General features: G+C 41.8%; 1 protein-coding gene across 1 annotated transcript in view; it reads right to left on the bottom strand.

The window, feature by feature from the left end:
• C8A (complement C8 alpha chain) overlaps window positions 1-15,659 on the bottom strand; it is a 39,598-nt gene extending 23,939 nt beyond the window's left edge. Inside the window, 5 exon segments of the mRNA XM_077824967.1 lie at window positions 3,436-3,625; window positions 6,989-7,133; window positions 11,060-11,204; window positions 12,508-12,604; window positions 15,406-15,659. Of these exon segments, the coding sequence (XP_077681093.1) occupies window positions 3,436-3,625; window positions 6,989-7,133; window positions 11,060-11,204; window positions 12,508-12,604; window positions 15,406-15,659 (831 nt within the window).
• Between the last annotated feature and the right edge of the window lie 11,987 nt (window positions 15,660-27,646).

The raw sequence follows: 27,646 nt of genomic DNA on the forward strand, positions 1-27,646 counted from the left end.
TCACTCAGATACTGTAGGGATGAGTGCCAGAGAAAAGACCATGAAGAAATTAGTAATTCTTTCTTCAGAGCACTATTTGAATAGTATGCAGTGAATAAGCCCTTCGGAGTTGGGGAACAAAATATTGAACAGGTGCTTGTTAAGTGAGCACCGTCCATCCTGTGCATTGAATTTTCTATCCTGTGGAAAATATGGTATGTGATCATGTAATTATAAACTGCAGCATAACGCTTACACACAAGAGGGCCAAATTAAGATTGCACAGGCAACCTTAGTTCTGGCTTCCTTAACTTTTTAGTGCTTGACTTTGCAATCTTAACATTCTTTTAATTTTTTGGTAGTTTATACAGTGCATAACATTTGTTAGTGAAAGCAACAAGTCTCTGCATGGAATAGCTTGCCATCTTGAGGGGCATACAGAGAAAATACCGTTTTGGAGCTTTACAGTGAAGTAACGCATTTAGAGTTCTGCAAGGCATTTGGTACTGCACCACATTTTGATTAAGAAACTAGAATGACACAAGCAACACGGCAAACATTAAATGGATTAAAAATGGGATGCGTCTCTCAATATAATTGCAAATGGGGAAAACGTCATCTAATAGGTGTTTTTTCTCTTGGAGTCCTGCAGATTCTTGGCCCTAAATATTTAAAATTTTTATCAATGACTTGGAAGAAAACATGAAGTCATGACTGCTAAAGTTTGTAGATGACTCACAGATCAGGGGAGTGGTAAATAACAAATAGAACTGGTCACGGATACAGAGCCATCTAGATTGCTTGATAAGCTGGGATCTGGCAAACAATATGCCTTTCAATATGGCCAAAATCAAAATTCATACATCTAGGCACAAAATATACAAGCCATATTTATAGGATGGACTCTATCCAGGCAAGCAGGGACTGAACAGAAGTCTGAAGTGTGACACTGTAGCCAAAAGAGCTAATGGAATCCTTGGCTGTATAAACAGGGGAATATTGAGAGAAGTAAGGAGGTTATATTACTTCTGCATTTGGCACTGGGTGACCACTGCAGGAATACCAGGTCCAGTTCTGGTGTCCGTACTTCAGGAAGGATGTTGAAAAATTGGAGAGGGTTCAGAGAAGAGTCTCGAGAATGATTAAAAGGATTGGACAGCATGCCATATACTGAGACACTCCAGGAGCTCGATCTCTTTAGCTTATCTAAGAGAAAGGGGGTGATTTTATCACAGTTTATATATATCTACATGGGAATACAAATTTGGTCTGCTAGATTGAAGAGCCTTCTATTATCAAGGTAAAACAAGATCCAGTGGCTGGAGATTGAAGCTAGACAAATTCACACGGGAAATAAGGTGGAATTTTTTTAACAGCGAGGGCAACTAACCATTGGAACAATTTACCAATGGTTCTTCGTGACTGAAAATGTTTAAGATACGCTCTAGTTTGAGCACAACAACTGGACTTGAAGCAGGAATTTAATTTAGGGAAGTCCTGCGGGGTGTGTTGTTCAGGTGGTCAGACTAGATCACAGTGGTCCCTTCTGGCCTTAAAATGTATTAATCTGAGGGCATGTCTTCATTAGCAACGTTAAGCACTGCCATGGCAGCGCTTTAACGTGGCTGCGTAGTCGCGGCCCCAGTGCTGGGAGAGCGCTGTAAAAAAACCACCCCCACGAGGGGAGTAGCTCCCAGCGCTGGTCCACTGTCTACACTGCCACTTTGTAGCGCTAAAACTTGCAGCACTCAGGGGGGTGTTTTTTTCACATCCTTGAGTGAGAAAGTTGCAGTGCTAAAAAGTAGCAGGGTAGACCAGGCCTAAAAGTCCATCTCCACTGCAGGAAGAAGTGTGTGTTCTGTGGGAATGCATAGTAAAATTTTTGAAAGGGTGAAAATTGACTTAGAAGCTGAAGACCCATTTTCAAATATGGCCTAGGGCTAGGGCCAGATTTTCAAAGGCACCTAAAAATGAAGACAGGTCCCTTCTAGGATTTTCGGAAGTCCCTGTGGCATGACTATAGCACTCCTGTTTCTCCACAGTTAACAGACATGATCAGGATATTTTCCTATGGGGAGCTTACTAAATGGGGGACCTTCCTGGTGAGAGGGTTCTCTACTAGGTGCGTAAAGCATGGCTCTCTGTGTTTGACCTCATGCTACAGATCCTAAGCAAGTTAAGCATCTAACTCAAAACTATTTCAATGGGATTTAGGGTTGTGGGCCCAGATCCTTAAAGATACTCTGTTCAGCACTGCAATGCCTAACACATAGGCTGCCTGCCACGCAGTGGAATCTTCAGCCTCAAGCTGGGTGCCCAGGCCCCGCATACGATGAATGGAGAGAGTTAGGCATAAGAAAGCACCTTCTTACAATCCTTAGGTGCTTTTGAAAACCACGCTAGGCTCTGATCTGTATTTTTAGGTGCTGAAATATCTTTGAAATCTGGTTCTGAGTGACTTAACCAAGCTCACATAGAAAGTCTGTGGCAGAGCAAAATCTCCATAGTTCCTAGACTAGTACCCTAACCATTAGATTATCCTTCCTCCCCTGTTTATTTGTTTTGTGTTAGTGCCTAAAAGCCCTTGCCTCCATGTACTGGGAAATGTACAAAGAGGTAACAAAGAGGCCTTCCCTGCCTCAAAGAGGCTATAGACAAAAAGTGGGTATAACAACCTGACAGGAGGAGCAAAAAGTAACAAAGCGGGGATTAGGATAAGCAATGGTCAAAGCACACTAACTGCTAACCATGGCAGTTATGACTTTACCCTGCAGTGTAGGAAGTTCTCAGCAGGAGAAGCTCCAGCATTATACAGACAGAGGTGGGGGTGGGAGGTGCCTTAGCTCTTCTATGGCACTTGTCATCCAGCCTGCAGATCTCAAAGCACTGTAAAAGTGGGCAAGTATCATCATCCCCATTTAACAAATGGGGAAACTGAGGCACAGAGAGGGTGACGTGACTTGTCCAAGGTGTCACAGTTCGTTAATAACCGAGCTGGGAGCAGAAACCCAGTTCAGTGCCTTGTCCACTCAACCAGAATAAGTAATAGGATTGCTTGGGTGATGCAGCAAGAATCACATTAGTTCCTTGATGTGTGGATTTTAAAAATAACTATGTTGTGCAAATGCTTCTTGTTAACTAAAAAAATGTTGCTTTAGAGACTGTTGTAAAAGGTGGGTGTTGTGGAAGGATTTGAAGGAGAGCCTGATTGAAGGGAGTACTGGACCCAAAACATATGGAATTGCTCTAGTAATCTATTGTATCAAAATGCACAATCTCAGTAACAGCCCCAGAGCATATGAGGCTGCTCATCCATGAAAGTAGGTCTTCAATGTTATCTTTCTACTGCTGGAAATAACTGTAATATATATCCTGAGAAAATCTACATAACATCTCTAAGGCAAACTTCAGTTCCTAGTGAGAAAATGTTTCTAAATTAACATCTTAAATACTTACTAGAAATTGATATACATGGAAATTGTAGGGTTTTCTAAAATATTTCTCATCATCCCCATAGTACAAATGTTCACATGCAGAGTCATACTTCAATTCCCGCCATTCTCCATTGTAAATGTACTCACACTGGCCTCCATAATACTTAGGATCATATACAAATTGCATTTCTTCTTGTGTAAGAACATTATATCTTTAATGAAAAGAGACATCATCCAGAAATTAACTATAGCTTTCTTTGCTACTACAAGAAAAATCGCTACCTTTTCTCTCTCCCCCCGCCCCCTTTGACTTTACATACATTCTGTTCTCAGACACTGGACTCTGTTTGCTTTGGATAGCAATGACTCAGGATCTTCGACTTCATAAATGGGAGGTTTTGATTCCACATCTCTCCATTTTTGCCCTCTCCTGGGGGAACTAAGCTAAAGTGATTTGTCTCTCTGACTAAAAATGAGACAAATAGCCTGTTATTTCAAAGACAGTATTGTAGAATCATAAATTAGAGATGGAAGACACTAATGAAATCATCCAGTTCATCTCTCTTCCAATAAAAGATGGTTCTCTGTAGTTCATTTTCTAGTATTTGGTCAGGTAGAGTTATAAAAATGTCCCAAATTGTGGGGCTTCCATCAAGTCCCTTGAGAAATCATTTCACAGCCTCCTAATCCATCTCACTGTCACAAAATTCTTCCTGGTATTCAAAGTAAGCATTCTGTTTCTCAATTTCACCACTTTTCTGCTAGTTCTCTCATTTACCTGTTTCCCCTTGGGTGTTAACACCCTCCATATATTTGTAGACTGCTCCCACTTAGTCAGATTATTCATAGTTGGTTCACTTAGTCATTCCATATTAGTCATTTCCTCCTGCTCCCTGACCATTTTAGATTCTCTTCTCTCAATTCCCTTCAGTTTGTCAATGTCTTTTTGCTAACTTGGTAGCCTGAAATGAAAGTAGCATACACTGATGTCCATTAAGAAATTCCTCAGAACCGGAAATTCTCTTCAAGAACATAAGAATGGCCATACTGGGTCAGACCTAAGGTCCATCTAGCCCAGTGTCCTGTCTTCCGACAGTGGCCAATGCCAGGTGCCCCAGAGGGAATGAACAGAACAGGTAATCATCAAGTGATCCATCCCCTGTCGCCCATCCCCAGGTTCTGCCAAACAGAGGCTAGGGACACCATCTCTGCCCATCCTGGCTAATAGCCATTGATGGACCTATCCTCCATGAACTTATCTAGTTCTTTTTTGAATCCTGTTAGTCTTGGCCTTCACAACATACTCTGGCAAAGAATTCCAATGACTGACTGCGTTTTGTGAAAAAATATTTCTTTTTTATTTTTTTTTAAACATGCTGCCTATTAATTTCATTTGGTGACCCCTAGTTCTTGTGTTATGAGAAGGAGTAAATAACACTTCCTTATTTACTTTCTCCACACCAGTCACGATTTTATAGACCTCTATCATATCCCCCCTTTGTCGTCGTCTCTTTTTCAAGCAGAAAAGTCCCAGTCTTATTAATCTTTCCTCATACAGAAGCCGTTCCATACCCCTAATTTTTGTTGCCCTTTTCTGAAACTTTTCCAATTTCAATATATCTTTTTTGAGATGGAGTGACCACATCTGCATGCAGTATTCAAGATGTGGGCGTACCATGGGTTTATATAGGGGCAATATGATATTTTCTGTCTTATTATCTTGCCCTTTCTTAATGATGCCCAACATGCTGGTCGCTTTTTTGACTGCCACTGCCCATTGACTGGATGTTTTCAGAGAATTATCCACAAGATCTTTCTTGAGTGGCAACAGCTAATTTAGACCCCATCATTTTATATGTATAGTTGGGATTATGTTTTCCAATGTGCTTTACTTTGCATTTATCCACATTGAATTTCATCTGCCATTTTGTTGCCCAGTCACCCAGTTTTCAGAGGTCCCTTTGTAGCTGTTTGTAGTCTGCCTTGGACTTAACTATCCTGAGTAGTTTTGTATCATCTGCAAAGTTTGCCACCTCACCGTTTTACCCTTTTTCCCAGATCATTTATGAATATGTTGAATAGGACTGGTCCCAGTACAGACCACTGGGGGACACCACTATTTACCGCTCTCCATTCTGAAAACCGACCATTTATTCCTACCCTTTGTTTCCTATCTTTTAACCAGTTACCAGTCCATGAGAGGACCTTCCCTCTTATCCCATGACAGCTTACTTTGCTTAAGAGCCTTTAGTCAGGGACCTGGTCAAAGGCTTTCTGAAAATCTAAGTACACTATCTTCAATGGTTTTCCCCCTTGTCCACAGGCATGTTGATCCCTTCAAAGAATTCTAATAGATTGGTGAGGCATGATTTCCAATTATGAAGATACTGAACACTTAATATTGTGTGCTTTGCCGAGGGAAATATAAATGACAGTAGTCTATGGCAATGAAAACAAAATAAATATGTGGACTGATAAGCTTTTGATAGACTCCTTTGGGGCTTCTTCCAAAAAAACCCCACCAACACCATTTAACTCATAAGGAGTCTTTCCACCAACTTCTGTAGCTTTGGATCAAGCTAATGTAGTGGTTATATGATGAAGGACCACATTCTCATACTGTAGCTCCTATTTTCTTTCACATAAGGCTAAGCTTATAAATATATAAATATATATATATATATACTTTAAATTATGCCATCATAGAGAGTTTGCCAGTGTTACCTGTCTTAGATTCCACTTTTTTCTTACCTAATTCAGTCATAATCAGTTTAGGATTTGATTAAGCAATACTTTCTCCTGCAAGTAGGTACACTGAGGACAGGCCCTGAATGCTCTAAATCAATGCTCTTAATTCTTCAAAGTGGGGAAAGCAATCAGACTTAGCATTCAGAATGTTCTATTTCACTTCATATATTGCTTTCATTAAATAGAGAAAGTTATAGCTTAATAGGGCATTACAAAGGTGGGGAATTATTATTATTACCCTGAGGGGCAAGCAGAAACATGGAGGGCATGTCTACACTGCAACTGAATGCCAGTGGCTGGCCTGTGTCAGCTGACTCCTGCTCAGAGGGCTCCGGCTAGGGGGCTGTTTAATTGTGGGGTAGACGCTTGGGTTGAAGCCTGGGCTCTGAGAGACTGCCAGGCGAGCCCGAGCCCGAGCCCAAGCCCAAATGTCAACACTGCAATGAAATAGCCCCCTAGCCTAAGTCTTGCGAGACTGAGCCAGCTGACATGGGCCAGCTGCAGGTGTTAACCTCTCTGGGCATGTCTGCACTGCAGTTAAAGTGATTTGTTGAAGCTTCCAGAGTGAGTCAGATGCAGAACTTGGATCAGATGCCGTGTCTGTTGACTCAAAGTCCAGTGCCCTGTCTGCTACAGTGCTACTCACTGCTGTACCATTTAGACTGTGAAGTCCTTGGGACAATATCCTCCTCCTCTGTTTTGTACAGTACTATGCATGCTGTCAGAGCTCAATTCATAGAGAAATGATGCTACTACAGAATAAGAGCAACATAAAAATGTAATCCTGGTCTGACTGAAAGAACAGCAAATAGAGATTAATTACTCACCCTTGGGCTGCTCTTTCAGACCCAGGAATTGGCTGTAGGTTTTCACAGAGGATTTCAATATCTTCATCCTCACAGTTACTCTCATCAGACCCATCTCTGCAGTCTGGCTCTCCGTTACATACAAGGTGGGGTTTTATACAGCGACCTGAAGTGTATATGTACATGTAATCTCTTAATCATCTCTACAATGCTTGTTCAGTCTAAGTAGGTAATTTTGGTTTAAGTGTTCAGTGACACAAGTCCATAAAGAAGGGTTGAGCCTGCATCTCCTTACTCAGGCAAAAGTTCCATTTATTTCAGTAAAAGGAGTGTATTACACTCCAGGGTCTACACTGGCTTCTGCCATTGTAGAGTCTTCAGAGACCCTAGCAGCTAAAGCTCCTTCATGGGCACAGGTGGTGCAGAACAACCACAATCTTCTTTCACTGGTGGCCCATAGAGAGACATCTGAGTGTGGGCAGCCCTGGCTGTGGTAGCAGTATGGCTTGAGCATCCAGGGATCCAGTGACTCAGCTTCTTCTTGCAGCTGGATGCTAAGCTGCCATAGGCAACCTGCTTCCCTTCATGGTGAATTACCTACTCTGGTTCAAGAGGCCAGTAGGCAAGGTGCACTTGATGTCTTGTTCACAGAAAACTGTACAGTGGTCAACATTAAAAAGTCACCCTTTGTTAAGTTACCCCCCACACTGGCATTTACAATACCCCTATTCATGGACAGGGGAAAGCTTGGTATCTCAGAAACCTCTGTGTGGTCAGGGCTGGCAAATGGTGGAACTATTAAAGGTGACCACTGTACATAAGAACGGCTATACTGGGTCAGACCAAAGGTTCATCCAGCCCAGTATCCTGTCTACCGACAGTGGCCAATGCCAGGTGCCCCAGAGGGAGTGAACCTAACAGATGGTGATCTAGTGATCTCTCTCTCCTGCCATCCATCTCCGCCCTCTGACAAACAGAGGCTAGGGACACCATTCCTTACCCATCCTGGCTAATAGCCATTAATGGACTTAACCTCCATGAATTTATCCAGTTCTCTTTTAAACCCTGTTTTAGTCCTAGCCTTCACAACCTCCTCAGGCAAGGAGTTCCACAGGTTGACTGTGCGCTGAGTGAAGAAGAGCTTCCTTTTATTTGTTTTAAACCTGCTACCCATTAATTTCATTTGGTGGCCTCTAGTTCTTATATTATGGGAACGAGTAAATAACTTTTCCTTATTCAATTTCTCCACACCACTCATGATTTTATATACCTCTATCATATCATCATAGAATATCAGGGTTGGAAGGGACCTCAGGAGGTCATCTAGTCCAACCCCCTGCTCAAAGCAGGACCAATCCCCAACTAAATCATCCCAGCCAGGGCTTTGTCAAGCCTGACCTTAAAAACTTCAAAGGAAGGAGATTCCACCACCTCCCTAAGTAACCCATTCCAGTGCTTCACCACCCTCCTAGTGAAATAGTGTTTCCTAATATCCAACCTAAACCTCTCCCACTGCAACTTGAGACCATTACTCCTTGTTCTGTCATCTGCTACCACTAAGAACAGCCTAGATCCATCCTCTTTGGAGCCCCCTTTCAGGTAGTTGAAAGCAGTTATCAAATTCTTCTCATTCTCATTCTTCTCTTCTGCAGACTAAACAATCCTAGTTCCCTCGGCCTCTCCTCATAAATCATGTGTTCCAGTCCCCTAATCATTTTTGTTGCCCTTTTCTGAAGCTTTTCTAATGCCAGTATGTCTTTTTTGAGATGAGGGGACCACATCTGAACACAGTATTCATGGATTTCTATAAGGGGAATAAGATCTTCTCCTTCTTATTCTCTATCCCTTTTTTAATGATTCCTAACATCCCATTAGCATTTTTGAATGCCGCTGCACACTGGGTGGACATCTTCAGAGAACTATCCACGATGACTCCAAGATCTTTCTCCTGATTCGTCATAGCTAAATTAGCCCCAGTCATAGTTGGAGTTATTTTTTCCAGTGTGCATTACTTTACATTTATCCACATTAAATTTCATTTGCCATTTTGTTGCCCAATCACTTAGTTTTGTGAGATCTTTTCGAAGTTCTTCACAGTCTGCTTTGGTCTTAACTATCTTGAGCAATTTAGTATCATCTGCAAACTTTGCCACCTCACTGTTTACCCCATCTCCAGATCATTTATGAATAAGTTGAATATGATTGGTCCTAGGACTAACCCTTGGGGAACTACCACTAGTTACCCCTTTCCATTCTGAAAATTTACCATTTATTTCTATCCTTTGTTCCCTGTCTTTTAACCAGTTCTCAGTCCATGAAAGGATCTTTCCTCTTACCTATGACAACTTGATTTACGTAAGAGCCTTTGGTAAAGGACCTTGTCAAAGGCTTTCTGGAAATCTAAGTACACTATGTCCACTGGATCCCCCTTGTCCACATGTTTGTTTGACCCCCTCAAAGAACTCTAATAGATTAGTAAGACATGATCTCCCTTTATAGAAACCATGTTGACTTTTGCGCAACAATTTATGTTCTTCTATGTGTCTGACCATTTTATTCCTGTATTTATATCCTGTATTGTTTTTCATATGTATTACAATGTCTTACCTGCACTATTCACTCCCTCTGGGACACCTGGCATTGGCCACTTTCAGAAGACAGGATATTGGGCTAGATGGACCTTAGGTCTGACCCAGTATGGCCATTCTTATGTCTTAGGAAGTCACACTGCCCTCTCTCTCTCCCTTCCAGGTAGAGATGAGCTATTGCAGGAGTAGAACTGGTATCTTCTGCCTGCAGCAGAGAGGGGGCAGGATTCCAGAGGACTAGGCAGGGGGCATATACTCTGTGATTCATGGGGATCCATGCACCCCTTTGAGCAGGAGTTTAGGGAGCCAGCAAGCTGGTGGATCTGTGATCTGCTAGCTATTCTTCACTACAGCGATGGGCAAAAGAGCCACAAGGGCTACTTCAGTGCTTTCTGCTATATCACTATAGCTTGAAAGAAAGGACTATTCCCTCCCTGCATCTACAAATCTTCTTAATGCTTATCTGGGTTACTTGGACCAGGATTTGGGCCTTATTGTTTAGAAAAAAGCAGAGTTTGAACTTGAAACCATCCTAAAACTTTCCCTGGCAATGTGCAGTGGAGCACAACTGTGGAGCCTGGGTTGGACACCTCCTAAGTTCTAAATAATGGATCCACTGTGTGGGAATCTTGTCAAGTTCATTTTGCGATGCTCCAGTATGTTTATTATCTAAGATCATGTTCCTGAATAGGAACTACAAGAATAAATTGCTTCTTCAGTTGGCTAAGTGCAATTAACTCTGTCAGGTTAATGTACAGATTTGCCTTTTCAAGTTGCAGAAGGTGCTTTGGGAATTTGTTACAATAATTATATTCAGAAATGAATGTTTGCAGGAGGCACAACTTGAGAATACTTGTGCCACTGAAAATGAAGGGACATATCTGCCGCTGGAGTAAATTGGTGTCGCTCCATTGATGTCTGCAAAGGAATGCTGATTTCCACCAGCTAAAGATCTGGCCCTAGATATGGTGCAAATATTTCCTAATATCTATAATGGTATTATATACTAGAAAGCAGAACTTGGCACTATTGTGTTGTAAGTAAAAAACTATACTGATTCAACCTAATCTTGCAGGGACAGCCACCTGATCTCCTGATTCTACCGTAGCTAGTGCTGGTAGAAAAAATTTCTGTCAAAACTCTTTTTGATAGAAAATTGTTTGTTTGGTTTTTTGACAAAACAACATTTTCATGAAAGCTATCTGTTTTCCACAAATTTTAATTTTTCATCAAAAAACCGAATACCTGAAATGAGAGAGGTTGTGATTAAGCCAATATCTGAAATCTGGGCAGACTACATCTCCCATGATACACCACATCCAGGGACTCATAGGACACATTCCCTTCCCTTACCATGAGGAGAGAAAGTGGTGCATCATGGGAAATGTAATCTAGCCAGAGAATTTACACTGAGGAAGCTGAGGTACTGGTCCATTGCTCTCATTGATTATCTCATCCAGGACCAAAATTCATTTGCTGTTATTCCCGATAGCATTTCACTTACCTGTCTCTTCACACTGAAAATCTTTTCCACAGCGTTGGCTTGCTGCACATGTTTCTGTTGCTCGGCATGCTGCCTCATCCCAAAAATGACCAGTGCATTTACTCCCCTTAAACTTGGCAGGCTGCAGCAAAGTTCTGTATCTGTACTAAATCACATTGAATAATAAAATAAAATAAAATAAAAAAGCAAAGAAACTGGCCAATTAACAAGAACTTTATACCCAGAAATTATAAGATTTCGATTAAATATTTAGTGGTAAAAACAAATCTCCTTTACAAATTAACCTGTTAGAACATGTTTTAATTATTTAGGAATAAATAAATATTACTGCAGCCAACTATGGAAATTAAAGGGCTTAGCAAGAATGAAAATAAGGTGAGAGACAATGGGCTGGATTTTTTTTTCTCCCCCTCCTTGCACTGTTGTAAATTTGGTGTACATCCATTGACTTCAGTGGAGTTACTCCTGATTTACACCAGTGTGAGTTGAATAACACCTATTATTTTGAACTAAGCGGCTCTTTAACAGTGGTGGAATAGATTACATATTATTTTCAACATCCTGCAGATACTGCAGTCCTTTCGGATGGAGCAGAGAAACTTCCCAGTTCTCACTTTCTGTTAATTGCACACATTTTAACTAACTGTCCCTGTTCCATTAGGCCCAACACCTGGCAAAGTTAATTAATTTTTCCAAATTCTGGACCTTGTGCCTTTGTTCTATGCCTTTGATGTGGTATTAAGCTTTTCCAGTTACATATGTTTTGGAGTGGAATGTGGTGAAAGCTATAGGAGTATCAGATGCAGACAAACAAAAATCACAACTGAGATCCTGAAAGGCACACAGCATTTTTGGCTGATTAATGGTGGATGCTGCTGCCTATCACACTGAACAAAAAGAAAAGGAAGAGCAACCCCATCTGGAGTATGGTTCTTCCTTTCTCTCTCATTCCATATGCTTGACCTCTTGCTTTCTGCCTATAATATAAGTGGAAAATAGAAGTTATGACCAATACTTAACAGTTATGAAGAAACACGTGAAATGATACAAAAATCAGAGTAAACAGAGATGATGAACAAAGAATGCTTTCCAAAGTGTTTTTATATCTGAATATTTGCATTGAGTCAACAGAAATTCAATTAAAACCCAGCTAAATAAAGAAGAAAACAATTAGCCAAATATTGCATGCCTGATTCTTCTCTCATTTGCACCAGTTTTGCACCTTTCTAACACTTTTGGCTTCAATTAAATTACTCCTAATTTACACCAGCATAAGTAAGAGGAGACTTAGGCCCCGTGTTTCTAATACAAGATAATGTTTATCATATTTGGATGAGTTTACTGGATGTTTCAGAAACTATGAATATGCATAATACATATAATTAATCTGTGTACGTGCTCATCAGACACATCTGAAGATAAGTGAATACATTATGGTTGAGACTTACTTTTTTCTCTTGGCAAGGAAAGCAACCAGTCCATTCTGACCACTGGCTTAGCTGACAGTTCACAGGAGCTGGAGTATTGACATCTCGGCTGGTTCTTCTGAAGAGAGTAAATGATACCGGCCTAAGTTTTGGCGTGGAGTTTTAAGAAGAGGTAATAGCTGTGAAGCCAAGCAGCAGGAGGAAAATCATATCCATTTTCCATACAATCACAGATTTTAGAGGAAACTAGAAACTTTTGTTGGGGAGAGTTGGCTCCAAACCACAGGTGGTGTAAATCAGTGTAACTGCACTGAGCTCATTGGAGCTGCACCAGGCTGCGCCAGCTAAAAATCTGACCAGTAGAATTTGCCAGTGGCAGAAGAAAAAGCAGGAACTGTATGTCTTGATCTCCTGTTTCCTGCTCTACCAATAGATGACATCCTTTTCCAGTATGGTATATGTGATAATGGGTGTTGTAAAAACCAAACATAAAGCTCCTAATAAATAATGGTTTATACCCACGTTCTAGAATATGACCAGAAACAGAATGCTGGAGACAGAAGAGAAAGCTGATTTGAATTCACACTGAGAATCCAAGTAAAAATAACAAACAGCATTTTGACCTTGAAGCTTCTTTTGAGGACAATTTGTAAAGGAAAGCATATAATTAATATGAGAGGAAATGTAAAGGTGGAGGCCACGAATATAATAGATACAGAAGATCCAGTAGGAGAGGGTATTGCAAAAGGATGAGGTGCAACCACTACATTGAGGAAAAAGAAAGCAAAATACTCTGTAGTGAAGTGGAGGAATAGCAAAAATATAAAAGTTTCGAGTGAAATCCACTTTTTGCTTTTCCTCTCACATCTCACCCCCAAATTGTCAAGATAATGTAATTACAAGTGCATGAACATGGCATTACAATGTCAACACAGAGTTAAAAAACATTAATGGAAATTTGGAAATGATTCTGAAATGCGTAGATGGAATGAAACCATGTCAATACAATTCTAAATGTGATTGGGCTAAATTGTACCCTTCCTTATGCCTGTGAAATCCCTTTGCCATCAGTCTATTGCACTGGCTTTTTATCGGTATAACTGAGAGCAGAATAACCATTCAAATCTGTAAAGACCACGGGTCAAATTCTCTTCTGGTGTAAATAAGTGAAACTCCACTGAAGTCAACAGAGCTCTACACATTTGCACCAACCAGTAATTTGCCCCAGTGTTCTGATAACACAACCAAACAATATCCGTGTGAGTATATGGAATCCACCTTATAATTTTACAGTTTAATTTAATGATATGGTTGAAATGCACTGTACACTATAGCATATAGGGAAACTAAATCCCCCCAAAGGAAAGGACACAACAACTATTAAGGCTGAGGCATAGAGGGCCTTATTCAAAACTCCTCACTCACTCCCTACTCAAAGAAAACTCTCATTGTCCTCAAAGGGAGTTTTAGCCACGTAAGGAGTAAAAAATAAAAAAAAAAAGTGCTGTATAAGGCTCAGAAATTCAGTGTACAGACATAATTCTCTCTAGGCCTGATCCAAAGCCCATTGAAAGACTCTTATTGACTTCAACGGGCTTTGGATCAGATCCTCAAAGAAGCTCATACATAGCACCAGGGAAATATTTGTCTTATCACCCAGTGCAGTACTTATGAGCTTTTGCCCATCAAATCTTACAATTTGTATTTGGATAAAGCATTGTTTTGTGTTGTGGAGTACTGTACCAAAATAGCGGTGTCTGCCTTAGCTCAAAACATGTTTTGTGGGTTTATTTCTAACCCTCAGCATGATGATTATTTTTGGCGATTAACTAATGAGCAATCTGTTTTACTTAAGAGACTATGGTCCAAAAAGAAACACTGATAATTAGAGGAGGTATGGGGTACATTAGGGATTCAGCAGAAGCTTGAGAAGAGAGAATACTAAATGAAACACACAAATGCTCAGCAAAGGAGCCTGTGGATACAGATCAGTGTGCTAGATGAAAACACACTGGATCTGCAGACAAACAGCAGAAACATGAAGACTGAGCACCCTAGAAAACATATATTCGTCCTGACGGAAGGGTTTGGTGGCTATACCCTTCAGCATTTCATAAAGTATTTAATTGGCTCACCTTCACCTAGCTTTTTAAATTTACCTCTTCATTATTCTGCCTTGTTTGATAAGTTCATCAAACATCAAAAATCTCTGCTTTGTTCACTTTCAAAAGGGATTACCAGAGTAAGCCTTCATAATTAAATGTATCTCTACCAAGCATTATTTCCTTTCTATGTCCTCCCTGCCTCCATGTTCCAATTATCATGGATATCTTTTTTGAGCCTTCAAAATCATATTTGCCTTTAAAACAAGTTTGCAATTAACAGCTGCAGAAAAATCCAATATTTTTTCCTATCTTCAAACTGTTTTCTTTAAAGAAATGTCACTTGTTTGTTCCTTTTTTAAGCCACAATGACATCGTAACGAGATACAATGGGGAAATAAATATAAAGACATATAATTCCCATTTAATTCATAATTTCAATGTTGAGCAAATCAAATAATGTTTAACATTCAAATCATAAATATGACATAACATAGTGTTGCAAACACTACAATTGAAAGCAAAATATTAATTATAAATAAAGCTTGATATATAGGAGATAGCAACCCAAAGTACACAAATATAGCACAGTAAATTTAAAATGAATGAATATTCTCCCTTAAAAGAATAAAGTACTATGCAAACAACAAGGAATGCCAATTACTAGACTATGATTTGGATGATTGCCAATATTCTTTTCTGGTAGCTGTTTACAGATAACAGTGCCCATATGCCTCCATTTGAGACTGAATTGATGGGCTAGCCAGATAGAGAGTAATGTACAGCTGTATGTTAAATTATATAGAGATAGACTTACCTCTGGGAAGGCAATCCTGTTACCTCACTATGTGCTGTAACTGTATCCTGACATGATATTAGATAGGCTAACCAGAGAATCAGAGGAGAAACTTCATTCAGGCTCCACCACATTTCTTTTACATATGTAAATATTTCCTATAAAATAGTTGAAAACAAGTTTTTCCTTTGCCTTGGAGACCCTTTGGTTCCAGTGCTGATGGGTAGAATACCAAAACCTCCCAATTCTGAGCATTGCAGAATACTGTAAATCATTGACAAAAGCACAAATCAAATCACGGGGCCCCAAGATGTATTCTGAAGGTCATTGCCTTCTTTTTAAACAAATGCCCAGATATTAGGCAAGGGAATATATTTAACCAAGTTTCTATTTACACATTAAAGTCAAATAAGACTTATCAGTGAAATGATCATTGGACCAACCTCAGGCACTCTGACTAATTTTGTGGGACAGGGATTCCTATTTTATTTAATTTTGTAACTTGTATGTAATTTTTGGTGTTTCTGATAACTAAAATAATTAGCTGTGGGGAAGTTTGGCAGTATGGCAAATTGAATATTCTAGAATTCGGTTACAAGGAACAGAAAGTGCCATGCACTGTAAGGAATACTAAAGGTAATGGCAATTCATTTTTCTCCATTGTCTGTTTCAATAAAATAGTTCCCAGAGTCCAAGGATGTGGGTGAGTTATTGCCTGACTCATAATGGCTGTCGGGTTTGCCTATGCAGTCACTGCGTCACCGGAATCTAAATCTTTGTTTTCTAAAGTGATCTGGGATGAAAAAGATGCACCTGAAATCTAAAGTTCTGTTCTGTTCTATATGCTCTGTGAACCCAGCTATCAAATCCATCTGCAGCCCAAAGTTCTGATGACCTTTAATATAAATGGCTGCTTTGCACAGTCAAATGCCTTCTCCATGATAACAGATCAGAAACATACCATATATAATGAAAATTATTTGTGGAATGCCTCCTAGAAATAAGGCTGGGCTGGTTTGTGCAACAATTTCTAACTGCTGGGCTTGGTCAATTATTTATTTTTTATTAGAGGGCGAATTGATATGGAGAGATTTAAGCAGTAAAGCAATGCACATCCTGTTAGAGGTGGAATTAAAGAAATGCTTTCCAAGGTGTTACATATAATCTCACTTTCAGTTATGATTCCATTTACAACATTATGAATTGAACTTGTCTGTGTGTTGGATTGCTGTTTCTAATTCTTTGAGCCTCTTTGCTTGAAATGCTGACAATGCGTTAGATGCACAATTTATACTGTCTAACTTCAGGAAAGTATCCCCAGAGCTTCAGATTGGGACAAAACAATAAGCTGGATAAATGGGGATAAAAAAAGACTCTCAAATCGGGGTTAGGCTATGGGCTTGATCCTGTACCTGGTGAAGTCAATAGAAAAGCTCCCACTGGTTTCAATGGAAGCTCTGGATCAGGTACTATGTTAATATTTTTATTCCAAATCAGTTTCTCCTCATGTTGAGGTACTCTGTATTGCTGGCATATAATTAGAAGCCTCATAACTTTTCATTTAGAGCCCTTGTGTACCTAAAATCTGAGGCAGATTAGCTCAGTGTAAACAAATTTGATCACACGTGTTCCTTGCTGTTCTCTGTTCCAGTTGAAGAGATTTAGATGGCTCTTGTGTGAATTGCATCTCTACTTTCTTAATGTTTTGCTCAAGCTGCATGGGGGAATCATTCATTTTCCTCACTGATAACAATATAGTATTTTGTTTCACTTCAACAGGTCTCCAGCTCAGTCATAAATACTAGTGTCTTATCCACAACAGCTGGAATTAATTTCTGCATGCAGAAACCATCAGTCTTGTAAATATCACCTGAATGCCACATATGGTAAGACAGCTGTATTAAACAATAAGCCTACAAAAGCCTGGGCTTACGGTATGATGATATCACACTAACTAACATTAAATTTCTGTGTAGCAATTTAGAACTAGCACTTCTGTATTTGAGGGTTACATTTTTTACTGTATTCAAATCTCTTCCACTGTAAGGAATCAGATTCTCTGAGAGAACTACCCTTACTTTTTCCATAGACATTTTGGGGTACACTATTTTTAATACTATAAATCTTAATTCCTGAATATGATGCTAATTTAGGACTGATCTAAAGACCACTGAAATCAACTTCTTTTCTAGTTCCTATACCACACTCATCACTGTAGTAACTGAGTACTTTCCAGTATTGCATTATGCAATGTGCCTAACATCTGTCGCATGTTTGTGCTCTCATTTTCTCCCCAAGAGGAGAAATGTATGCAGTGGAGTGTCTTCTGCTGGTCGGGTTGTGTTGTGTGTGGGTTGTTGTTTTTTTTATATACATATGCACATTGGTATGTATTAATGTTAGAGAAGGCAACGTCAAATAAATGTGCCTCGCACTTAGGGCTTGTCTACACTACTGTGTGGGGTCCATCTAAGATCTGCAACTTCAGCTATGTGAATAGCGTAGCTGAAGTCAATGTACGTAGCTGTCAACTTATTGCAGTGAAGACACCGCGGTAAGTAGATCTAACGCTCTCCTGTCGACTCCGCTTGCACTTCTCGTTCTGGTGGAGTACTAGAGTCAATGGGAGAGCGCTCAGTGGTTGATTTATCACGTCTATACTAGATGCGATAAATCGACCCCCGCTGGATCGATCGCTGCCTGCTGATCCAGTGGGTAGTGTAGACAAGCCCTTAGAGTGGAAGGTGATGAATTTGTGATGGACCTTAATTCCTGGGGGAGTTCATTCCATAGTCTCAGACTGGACCCTGTGAAAGGTTTACCTTCTAAGCAGATGAGCGTTACCCTTATTGTTGAGAGTTTCACTGTGTCAGAGGAACAGAGTTGTCAACCATGGTCTTCATCCCAAAGCTTTAGGTGGCCTTTTAAATATCCTGGGCCAAGGCTACGGAGAACCTTGAAGCTAAGGAGTAAGACTTTGAACTTAATTCAATATTCTCTGGAAAGCCAGTGTACAGGGTGGAGAACAGGTTTGATGGGCCTGCGTGCAATGAGTCATTTCTGAGCCTGACAAGTCCTGCTGAGCCTGCTGTCATTCCTAAACCTGATTGCTTGAGGGCTCCATGTAAATTAACCAGCACTCAGCCAGTCCACAGGCAAAGGTTTAACCAGGTGACCCCAAGGCCAGGGATATAGGCTCCCAAGGAGAGCAGCCATTCCAGTCTGCTCAACGTTGCTACCTCAGAGAGACTATCCCTTGTTGCTTCTGTTCCAGCCCCACCCTCTGCATGTTCCTGCTCCAACCATGTTCCAACCCCCTTCTTGATTCCTGCTCTGACCCCTGGCTCCAACCCCAGGCCTGACCGCTAGGCCTGACCGCCGATGCGCCAATCACTAGGCCTGACCATCCGTTTCTCAGTTTCTGACATTGTGGTAGCCTGTGTTGTTGAGGAGATACGCTGCAGCATTCTCTTTTAGCTGGAGTTTCCTAAGCGCCGAAGGCTTCATGCCCAGGTATATTACATTGCAATAGTCCACCCGAGAGGTGACAAAGACGTGAATAGCTGAGGGCAGGTCATTATCCGTCAGGATGCGATGCAGTCTCCTAGTCCACTGGAGGATGGTAGAAAGTGTTGTTCACAGATGCTGCTATATGAGAGCGTAGCCGCAGTGAGGAATCCAAGAGCACTAAAGCATAGACTATATTGACCAGTTGTGGTGTGTACCTTCAATGAAAGCAGACTGCACCGTGGCTGCTAACTCTTCAAAAGGCTTCCTCTTGCCCACCACATCACCGTTTACTTAGGTTCAGCTTCACCCAACTCTTCTTTGTCCATGAACTGATCTTGTCCAGTGGCTGTGCATTTTGGTGGCAGTGGTGTGATTGTATGGATGAAGGAGAAGTCGAGCTGGAAATGGCCTCACTGTAATATACCACCCCGTCCTCTACATTTTGCTGGCACTTGATTCCAGTTGCCTGATCATTTTATCTAGTGCAGGGGTTGGCAAACTATGGTCTGTGGGCTGGATCCAGCCCCTCAGGACTTTGGATCTGGCCCACGGGATTGCCCCCCATGGTGCTGCAGGCCCCGCGCCACTCTCAGAAGTGGCCAGCACCACATCCCTGGGGCCCCAGGGGAGTGGGGGGCAGAGGGCTTCATGTTTGCCCTTGCCTCCAGGCACCGTCCCCTGCAGCTCCCATTTGCTGGGAACGGGGAACCGTGGCCAATGGGAGCTTCGGGGGAGGTACCTGGAGGTGTGGCAAGGGCAGCGCATGGAACCCTGTGCCCCCCACTCTAGGGTCCACGCATGGACGTGGTGCCGGCTGCTTCCCGGAGCAGTGCCGTGTGGGGCCAGGGAAGGCAGGCAGGGAGCCTGCCCTGGCCCCGGTGCACGCTGCTGCCACCCCAGAGCCGCTTTAGGTAAGCAGCACAGGGCTGGAGCCTGAACCCCTCCTGCACCCCACCCCACAACTCCCTGCCTGCAGCTCACACCCCTCCTGCACCCTAACTCCCTGCCCTGAGGCCCCTGCACCCCTCCTGCACCCCAACCCCCTTCCCTGAGCTCACTCATACACCCCTCCTCTGCCCAATCCCTTGCCCTGAGCCCGTTCCTGCACCCCAACCCCTGCCCCGGCCCTGCATACAATTTCCCCACCTAGATGTGGCCCTCGGCTCAAAAAGTTTGCCCACCCCTGATATAGTGGCTGCATGTAGATGTTGAAGAGGTCCAGAAAGAATTGATCTCTATGGGATTCAACAAGTGAGGAGTCTAATAGTGGGGGTACAGGTCTCCATTGACTTCAATGGGCTTTGGTTCATGTCCATAGTATGTGATCCATCCAAGCACATGTTTAACTTTAAAGACATGAATTGTCCTTTTGCATGCAATGGGACTTCCTGCATGTTTTAAGTTTAAAGATGCTTTGGGGCTTTGATGGATCAGGACCATATTATGACAACCAGTCCCTTAGTAATACCTACAACAGATACTTGGATAGATAAAAGACAAAGCTCAAGAAGTCTTTTTTTTTTAATTGTGGTTTTTCATTGCCCTCCCTACAATGCCTGAATAGAGCTCCTCTTAAAATTTCTGAAATTAATCATGTGATAACTTTGATTGGACTGACCAATACTTTTCAGCTTGTTCAATTAAAAAGTATCATCTACATTGTCTACTTTTAGGATCAGTAAAGTTGCAAACATCTTAAAATAGCTAAACAGTTACCATGATTCTAAACCCTGATAGAGACAGATGAGCCTAGCACTCCCTCTAGTGGAAAACAAATGCAATAGAATACCTTTCTACGGAAATAACTAGAAGCTCAGTTTAGTAGGAATGATCCATCTCTGAAAGTGACTTCAGCACAAGGCTCTGCACCACTTTAGCTGGGTAGCATTACGTGAGGGTTAAGTGATGCGCAGTCTTTGAGCTTTCCTCTGCAGAGTGTGATATACAGCAAGTCCTCCAGGGAGTGTAGAGATACTATACTTCATGGAGGACTTGCTGGACGCTCTTTATGCAGACTTTGGTTTCTGACATGCTTTGTGCTGGGACAGAAACGAAGAAGCCCAGCACAGGATAGTTGCAGGCTGCAGCTATGCAAAGCATCAGCAAGTTTGTTAAATCATTTCTGTACATCATTCTCTTAATAAAAAGGGCTATCTTGCCACCAGTCTGTTCATCCTAAAGACACTGCACTGAGAATCAGTTTCAGCCTGTTGGAATCTGATGCTGCTCAATACATATAGTTACATGTGAGTTATATTTTAAAGCCAGTCCTGTCAACACAGGTTCCAAATTTCTTCAAAGTTCTGGAGTGTTTCAGTGTGAGGTTTCAGAGTAACAGCCGTGTTAGTCTGTATTCGCAAAAAGAAAAGGAGTACTAGTGGCACCTTAGAGACTAACCAATTTATTTGAGCATAAGCTTTCTTGAGCTACAGCTCACTTCGTTGGATGAATTCAGTGTGAGGTGTTTAATTTGGGTCCATCACTGGTCCAGACCTGTAATCTTGGTAACCACCGACAACTTTGGGGGAATTCATAGATTCTGTCTGACTGGCCTATCAGCAGTTTTTTGTGCAGCCATCATCATGGCATTGAGGCACCACTGTATCCAAACAAACCTTTGTGATGATCTTGAATCACACATGGTCACTTTAGCCAAAATTTCCACATGTTGGTGCCTAAAGTTAGACAATTTAATCCATATTTACGCACCTAAAAACATGGCCTGGTTTTCAACATGCTGAGCCCCCAGTGAAGTCATTCAGAACTATGGGTGCTCAGCATCTCTGGAAAAACAAGTTGCTTTTAGGTGTCTCATTAGGAATTGACATGTGTCAGGAGGTACACTAACCATTTCCCTCCTTGGCCTGGTTAGCTGGGCCTAGGTCACTTAGGCAGAGCCAAGGATTAAACCTCTTCTTCTTTTTTGTGTCAGGCCTGCTGATGTTTGGAACGAGAATATGGAGCTGTTAAGTGTCTGGGGAACAGATGGAGTAGGAGCTTCTTAACCTACTGGGCCTAAGTACCATGGATAACAGGAGATAGAAAATAAGGAGTGGCTTATCTAGTCTTTTCTCTCTCAAACTCAGGAAGACATTTTGCTTTCCTGACTGGTCCCCAGAAAAGGGCTTTCATTCTGATTTCGTTTGTACATAGACAGGGAGAGTTCCTTATTGGAAACTTTTGTTTATACCCTGAGAAACTACCATGTTCCTGTTTTGGGAGCATGCTGGAGAGACATCCAAGCCAGTGCAAACTTGCCTAACTGTATGCACCTGAGTTTGGGCCTTAACATTTTGCACTCATCCAAAAGTTCCAGATGGTAGTGCACCCTGTTGCAAGGTAGCTAGATGGAGCATTTCGCTAAGGTATAGCTTCCAAGCAATAGTAAGTTTAGACCAGCAGGCTCCATAGCACTGCAAGTGCCATCTCTTCTTCAGGAAGTCCTTCTTCTAGGCCAGCAATGCCTCAGGTTTGTCCGTGGATAGCATAAGGCAAGCTACTCGATGGAAATACGTTTGCAGGCATCAGTTAGAGAGAGGTCAAACTGAAAACCAACCCTGTGGTTTTACTCTTCTAAGCTCCACCCGCAAAATAAGCTTCGCCCACTTGCGCAATGTCAAAATGAGACACTTGAGATACTCAAATTCTGGTCAGGCATGCTCTGCACTGGGCTTCTTGTGCTTGTCTTCTCCACAGTGGGGTTCAAATACACCTCTTGCTGAGCTCCTCTTGCTTCCCATATGTGGGTGTCAGATACCACTAGAATGCCTCAGCTATGCCCTTCTCTTTTCTTAGGGCAATGTGTGCATTTACACAGTACACATGCGGCTCTGTCAGCTTGTGAAACCTATTCAGTTGCAGCTGTCAGTCTCCGCTCACTTTCCTTTCCACAAACCTGCAACGACCTTAGGAAACATTCTCTGGAAATATCTATTTTCCCCTTCCTTTTGGGGTCTGTGACTGCACACGCAACATGCAATTACTTCTGTGGCTATGATGAGTGACAATGAATTTTCAGTCTATTCCCACCCTCTAATACTATGACAGTAACCTCATGTTTCCAGCAATGATGTCCCAGGCATCACTTGACTCAAGCAGTCTAGGAAAGAAAGGGTCTGAAATGTCCTTACATTTCCCTACTCTTTTTGGGCTGGCTCCTCTCAGCTCCACAAACTGCTCCTGCCCCCTCTCTGAGAGATTCAAAGGCCCAGAATAAAGAATATTCCTAGGGTTATCTGTTTCGGTCTATTTCAAGGCCCCAAAGAGAACAATTAAAGGGACAGAACCAATACCAACTGACCAATCAGAGAGTAGCGATAATGAAATATATTTGCCAAATGCAGTTTGTGTGCACCCTATGAACTGCTGCAGTTTCCACGATATGCATCTGATGAAGTGAGCTGTAGCTCACGAAAGCTCATGCTCAAATAAATTCGTTAGTCTCTAAGGTGCCACAAGTACTCCTTTTCTTCCTATGAAGTGTGTTTGTGTGAAACATTAATTGAATTGAATCATTTCAAAAACCAAATAAACTCCTAAATTTTAAAGCCTATGAGTCAGGGAAATTTGCTGAGTAAATGATTGGCTCTGGATAGTTTGCACACCTCTAATAATAATTAATCTGTATTTATACTGCAGGTGGTAGTAGTAGGCTTTTATTTGTATTGTGGTACTGCCTAAGAACTCCAGTCATGACCCAGAATCTACTGTGCTGAGCATTGTACACAGAACAAAAAGTTGGTCCCCTGCCCCAATGAGTTTACAATCTAATATCCACACTAGGCAGGCCAGTCATTGTGTGTCCTGCTGTTAATTCTCTAATTGTGTTAATTTGCAATTCACTTTGGCTTAAAGAAATACATTTTTATTGTGGTGAGGTTTGGGGAAGGAAAGGAAGGACTATTAAATTGAGTCCTAATCCGCTTTGGTTTTTTTATTCCCTGATGTCTCCATGTAGTTTTTTTTAAAAACATACTGTCTTGAGTAAATCCTGTGATGTGCTCCCTTTAAAAGGGTCTTAAAGGGGGTTGACGTGCCCCCACTGAGTACCCCATCTTAGGCCATGTCCCAGCAGCTTAGAGCTGGTGTAAAAACTCTACCCTGGCTTCCATTTCCTGGGAGTACCCCACGTGCACTGCACTCCAGCTACGTGGTATTGATATAATGACCTATACAGGGCCATTATACGATGGTGCCATTTAGAGCAACCTGAGGGTTGCTCTACATTGTGTTGGGGGGGCCAAGAAGACCCTCAGCCTGGGCCAGAATTCAGGAGATGTAAATGTATTTTAAGGCCACCTTTGCCACCTCCTCTCTTTTTCTGTCCAAAGGATAATTTGGCCTTTTCTTTAGAAGGCCATCTTAAGCAGCCTGCCTTTCTTATGTCCATGAGATGAAGTGATCGGTCATAACCCCCCAGTTTCTCGAACAGTAGCTACCCCAAAAGGACTCGGTCATTACCTGAAAACTCCAAATGAGGCTGTGAAAGAAGTCAACACTGTGAGAAGTGTCATTCTTGAAGTTTTTTTCCTTAGGATCCTTTCCAAGAAAAAAGTAAACATCTGTGTGTGCAAAAGAAATTTGTGCGTGTGTGTAACCAGGACCTACGTGGAGGATTTTCCAAAAGGCCTAGAGCAGCTCTTAGTAAAAGTCTTTGTGAGAAGAAAAAACTTCTAAATATCTCATTGATATTGTGAATGGAAAACAACACTTTCCTTTCTCAGCTTTTAAAGTGCCTTTTTATCCCCATTGGTCTTCCTAGTCCCAGGTAGGGAGCAGGAGGGATATCAGATCTTTTAGTCTCTCTTGCTCTCCCCACCCAAAACAAAAGTCATAACATGATCCTCCTTATACTGTACCCCCACTTAACAATGATCAGTTAATGATTTAATACAGGCTGAACCCAGCCAGCCCGAACAAACATGAGTGCACAGAGCCTGATTGTCTTCTCACTCATTCTGATGTGACTGTGTATGTGTATATTCAGGACCTGGCCCCGAATACTTTCCCTTGAGTCTACATGCCACATTAATAGAAGTGTTAGGTGGGACAACCCAAGGGGCAATCTATCATCTCCATTAAGAGCCTGCCCAATTAAGAGAAGAGGCCATGCAAACAAAAAAGCCTGAAAGTATTTTAAGATTTAAACACAGTTGTACCAATGAAATTCTCTTGCAATTCATCTGTATTTCTGATTCTTTTAATCTTTCTTTGGAAACTTCTATATTTAAAAAAATCCAGAGTTTGAATGTCACAAGTGGCTTGATTATTCATTTGCACCATTAAGCAGCATTTATGCTACTGTTTCCTGACTCTCTTTGGTACTGAGACACAACTCTAGACGTGCACCAGGAGTACTCCGAGCTCAACAGGTTGCAACCCACCTCTTTTGTTTTTGCACCCTTTTCATAACACCCACTCCTTTCATCAGCCGCCTCCTTTGTTCCACATTAGCCCTTCCTGCTCTTATCTTGGGGCCATTTCCATAATCCTCTCCTGCTGAGGGTGCCAGCTCGCTGCTCCTACTGGTTCCACATTCCGTAAAAGGTGGTTTTCTGGTCCTGCCTCTCTCTTGGTGGACCTGAAGCCTTTCACCTGCCTGTGATCTGCCATTCTGCTTCTCCGCCTTTAGACTCCAGGTGCACCTGACTCTCCCAGTGGCCTCTGCGCTGCCAATGCACTTGAAGGTTTCTAAGAGAACATTGGAGTGGAAAGCATCTCCAGTCCTCCCCTGTCCTGGCCCCATCCATCCTTTCCAGATCTAGGGAACCCCATCCATGCAGAAGAGATTTGCGGGCATGGAGCAAACATACCTTCACACATGCACGGTGAGGTGTGTTTCACAGCATTTATACCTCATTTTGCTCTCTGCTCCTTGGTCTCCAGTGTTTTGATCCCTAAGGCAGTAAAATTCTAGATAATTTTCTTTCATTTTCAGCACAAATATGCAGTATATTTGAAATATTCTCTCCTATTCTTTATTCGCTCTTAGCTGTGTGATCTGAGCAGAGTACTGGTTTGAAGGATATGCTGCTGCTGAGAAGAAATACTTGGTTTCACATGAACACAAATCTGAGTTTGCCTTCATTGCATTGATCAAACTGTAGCAGCAAATAAAGCTTGTAATTAAAGCAATGAGGTGATACATCTCTCTGGCTCATCAATGACTCTACTCTGCCTTTTAGAAGACTTTAGTACTAAGGCATATAATGGGTGTTATGCTCAACCTACCTTAAGGGCAAGATGCAGCTAATAAGCATCTTGCTTCTGGCTCAAACTAACATGTACAATAGCACGCTGGCTTTTTGTTTTCACTGAGACCAGTGTACAATGTTCCACCCTAAAAGCTTCACACAAGCTTCTGAAGAGCCTAGCAAATGCAGCATGATTTAACGGTGTGGACATATGTCACACTGCCTAAGCAACTTCAGAACATCCAGCCACCTGTATGGCCAGCCCCTAAATGCCACAGGATCTGCTGCAGTAGCCCAGCCAGCCCATTCTCCGGCACACTGGTGCCATTAAAGTTAGACCGTCCTGAATGAATGCAGTCAGGGCTTTCCTTCTACCTGATGCACAGGTTTCAGGAAGGCTGGAATGGGGTTTAGTGAAGAACAGAGAGAAATGGATCTCTACTTGGATTTGAAAAAATAAATGGAAGGGCAGGGTACTGCACTCTCAAAGCGCATTATTGTTGAGTTGTACCCCAAAAGCAGTATCTGTCTATAGTACATACAAAGAGTGCCATCTACTGGCACATAGGGATAAGATCTGCATATTGTTTATAAATATGAACGTCCCATAAAGTTGCTGTCACACTGCAAGATCGCTTTTAGCTGAGTAGATGTTAACCACTACTGTACAGCCCTGGTCAGTTCTCTTCTATGATATGCATTCTGTGGGCTTAAGGAGAACATTGACTTCTCTCACTGAGAAAGATAACAGTCGCCAATCAGTTAAAAGGAAAAGGAGAATTCATGAGTGCTGGGGCAGTTAATTCTCCAATTGCTGGATTAACAAGTCTTGTTCCTGGGAAAGCTGCTCTGAAGAAAATTGGCTCTGTGTTGAAACAAAAGACAGAACCCTCTAGGCCATTCTCTAGGGAAGATATATCCCACGATAACAGAAGACAGGCATGTCCCTAGGACTCTGATAAATAGCTCACTAAGAAGCAGAGATACCTCACTATGAAATACATTTAGACTTGTTAAGAAGGGATGTTTGTTTGTACTAAGCTCTGCTACCTGGTGAGAAGGAAGAAGCTCTTTCCTGCTGGGGAAATGTCTGCTGTCATCTCTCTGATGGCTCTTATTTATGCTCGAGGAGGAGTAGTCATGCTGTCTGATTTATAATGGATAGGACTGGTGGACTGATGAAATACAATATCTGTACCCTTCATTTTTCCTGCTGGTAAAGAGGAAAGGATTAGTGTCAAAGAAAAGGCCTGACAGAGCACCATGGAATGGAAATAAGATGTCCAAGGATAAGAGCACAGGATAGATTCAGGGCATCTGGCTTCTAGTCCCAATTCAGTGATAACTTGTCTTGCTGTGCATTCCTTTACTCCTCAGGAAAATGGATATAATTGATAAGTACTTAACACCTGTATAACACTTTACAAGCAGTAATTAGTTAATGGATCCTCCCAGGTCTGTGTGGCATAGGTGGTATTTTACAACCAAATCTTTCCATGTCTTGGACTGTGTACCTTGAAGCTGGGAATTCACATACTGATTAAACCATCTCACTTTGG

Source organism: Eretmochelys imbricata, chromosome 8, assembly GCF_965152235.1.
Source record: "Eretmochelys imbricata isolate rEreImb1 chromosome 8, rEreImb1.hap1, whole genome shotgun sequence".
Lineage (NCBI taxonomy): Eukaryota > Metazoa > Chordata > Testudines > Cheloniidae > Eretmochelys > Eretmochelys imbricata.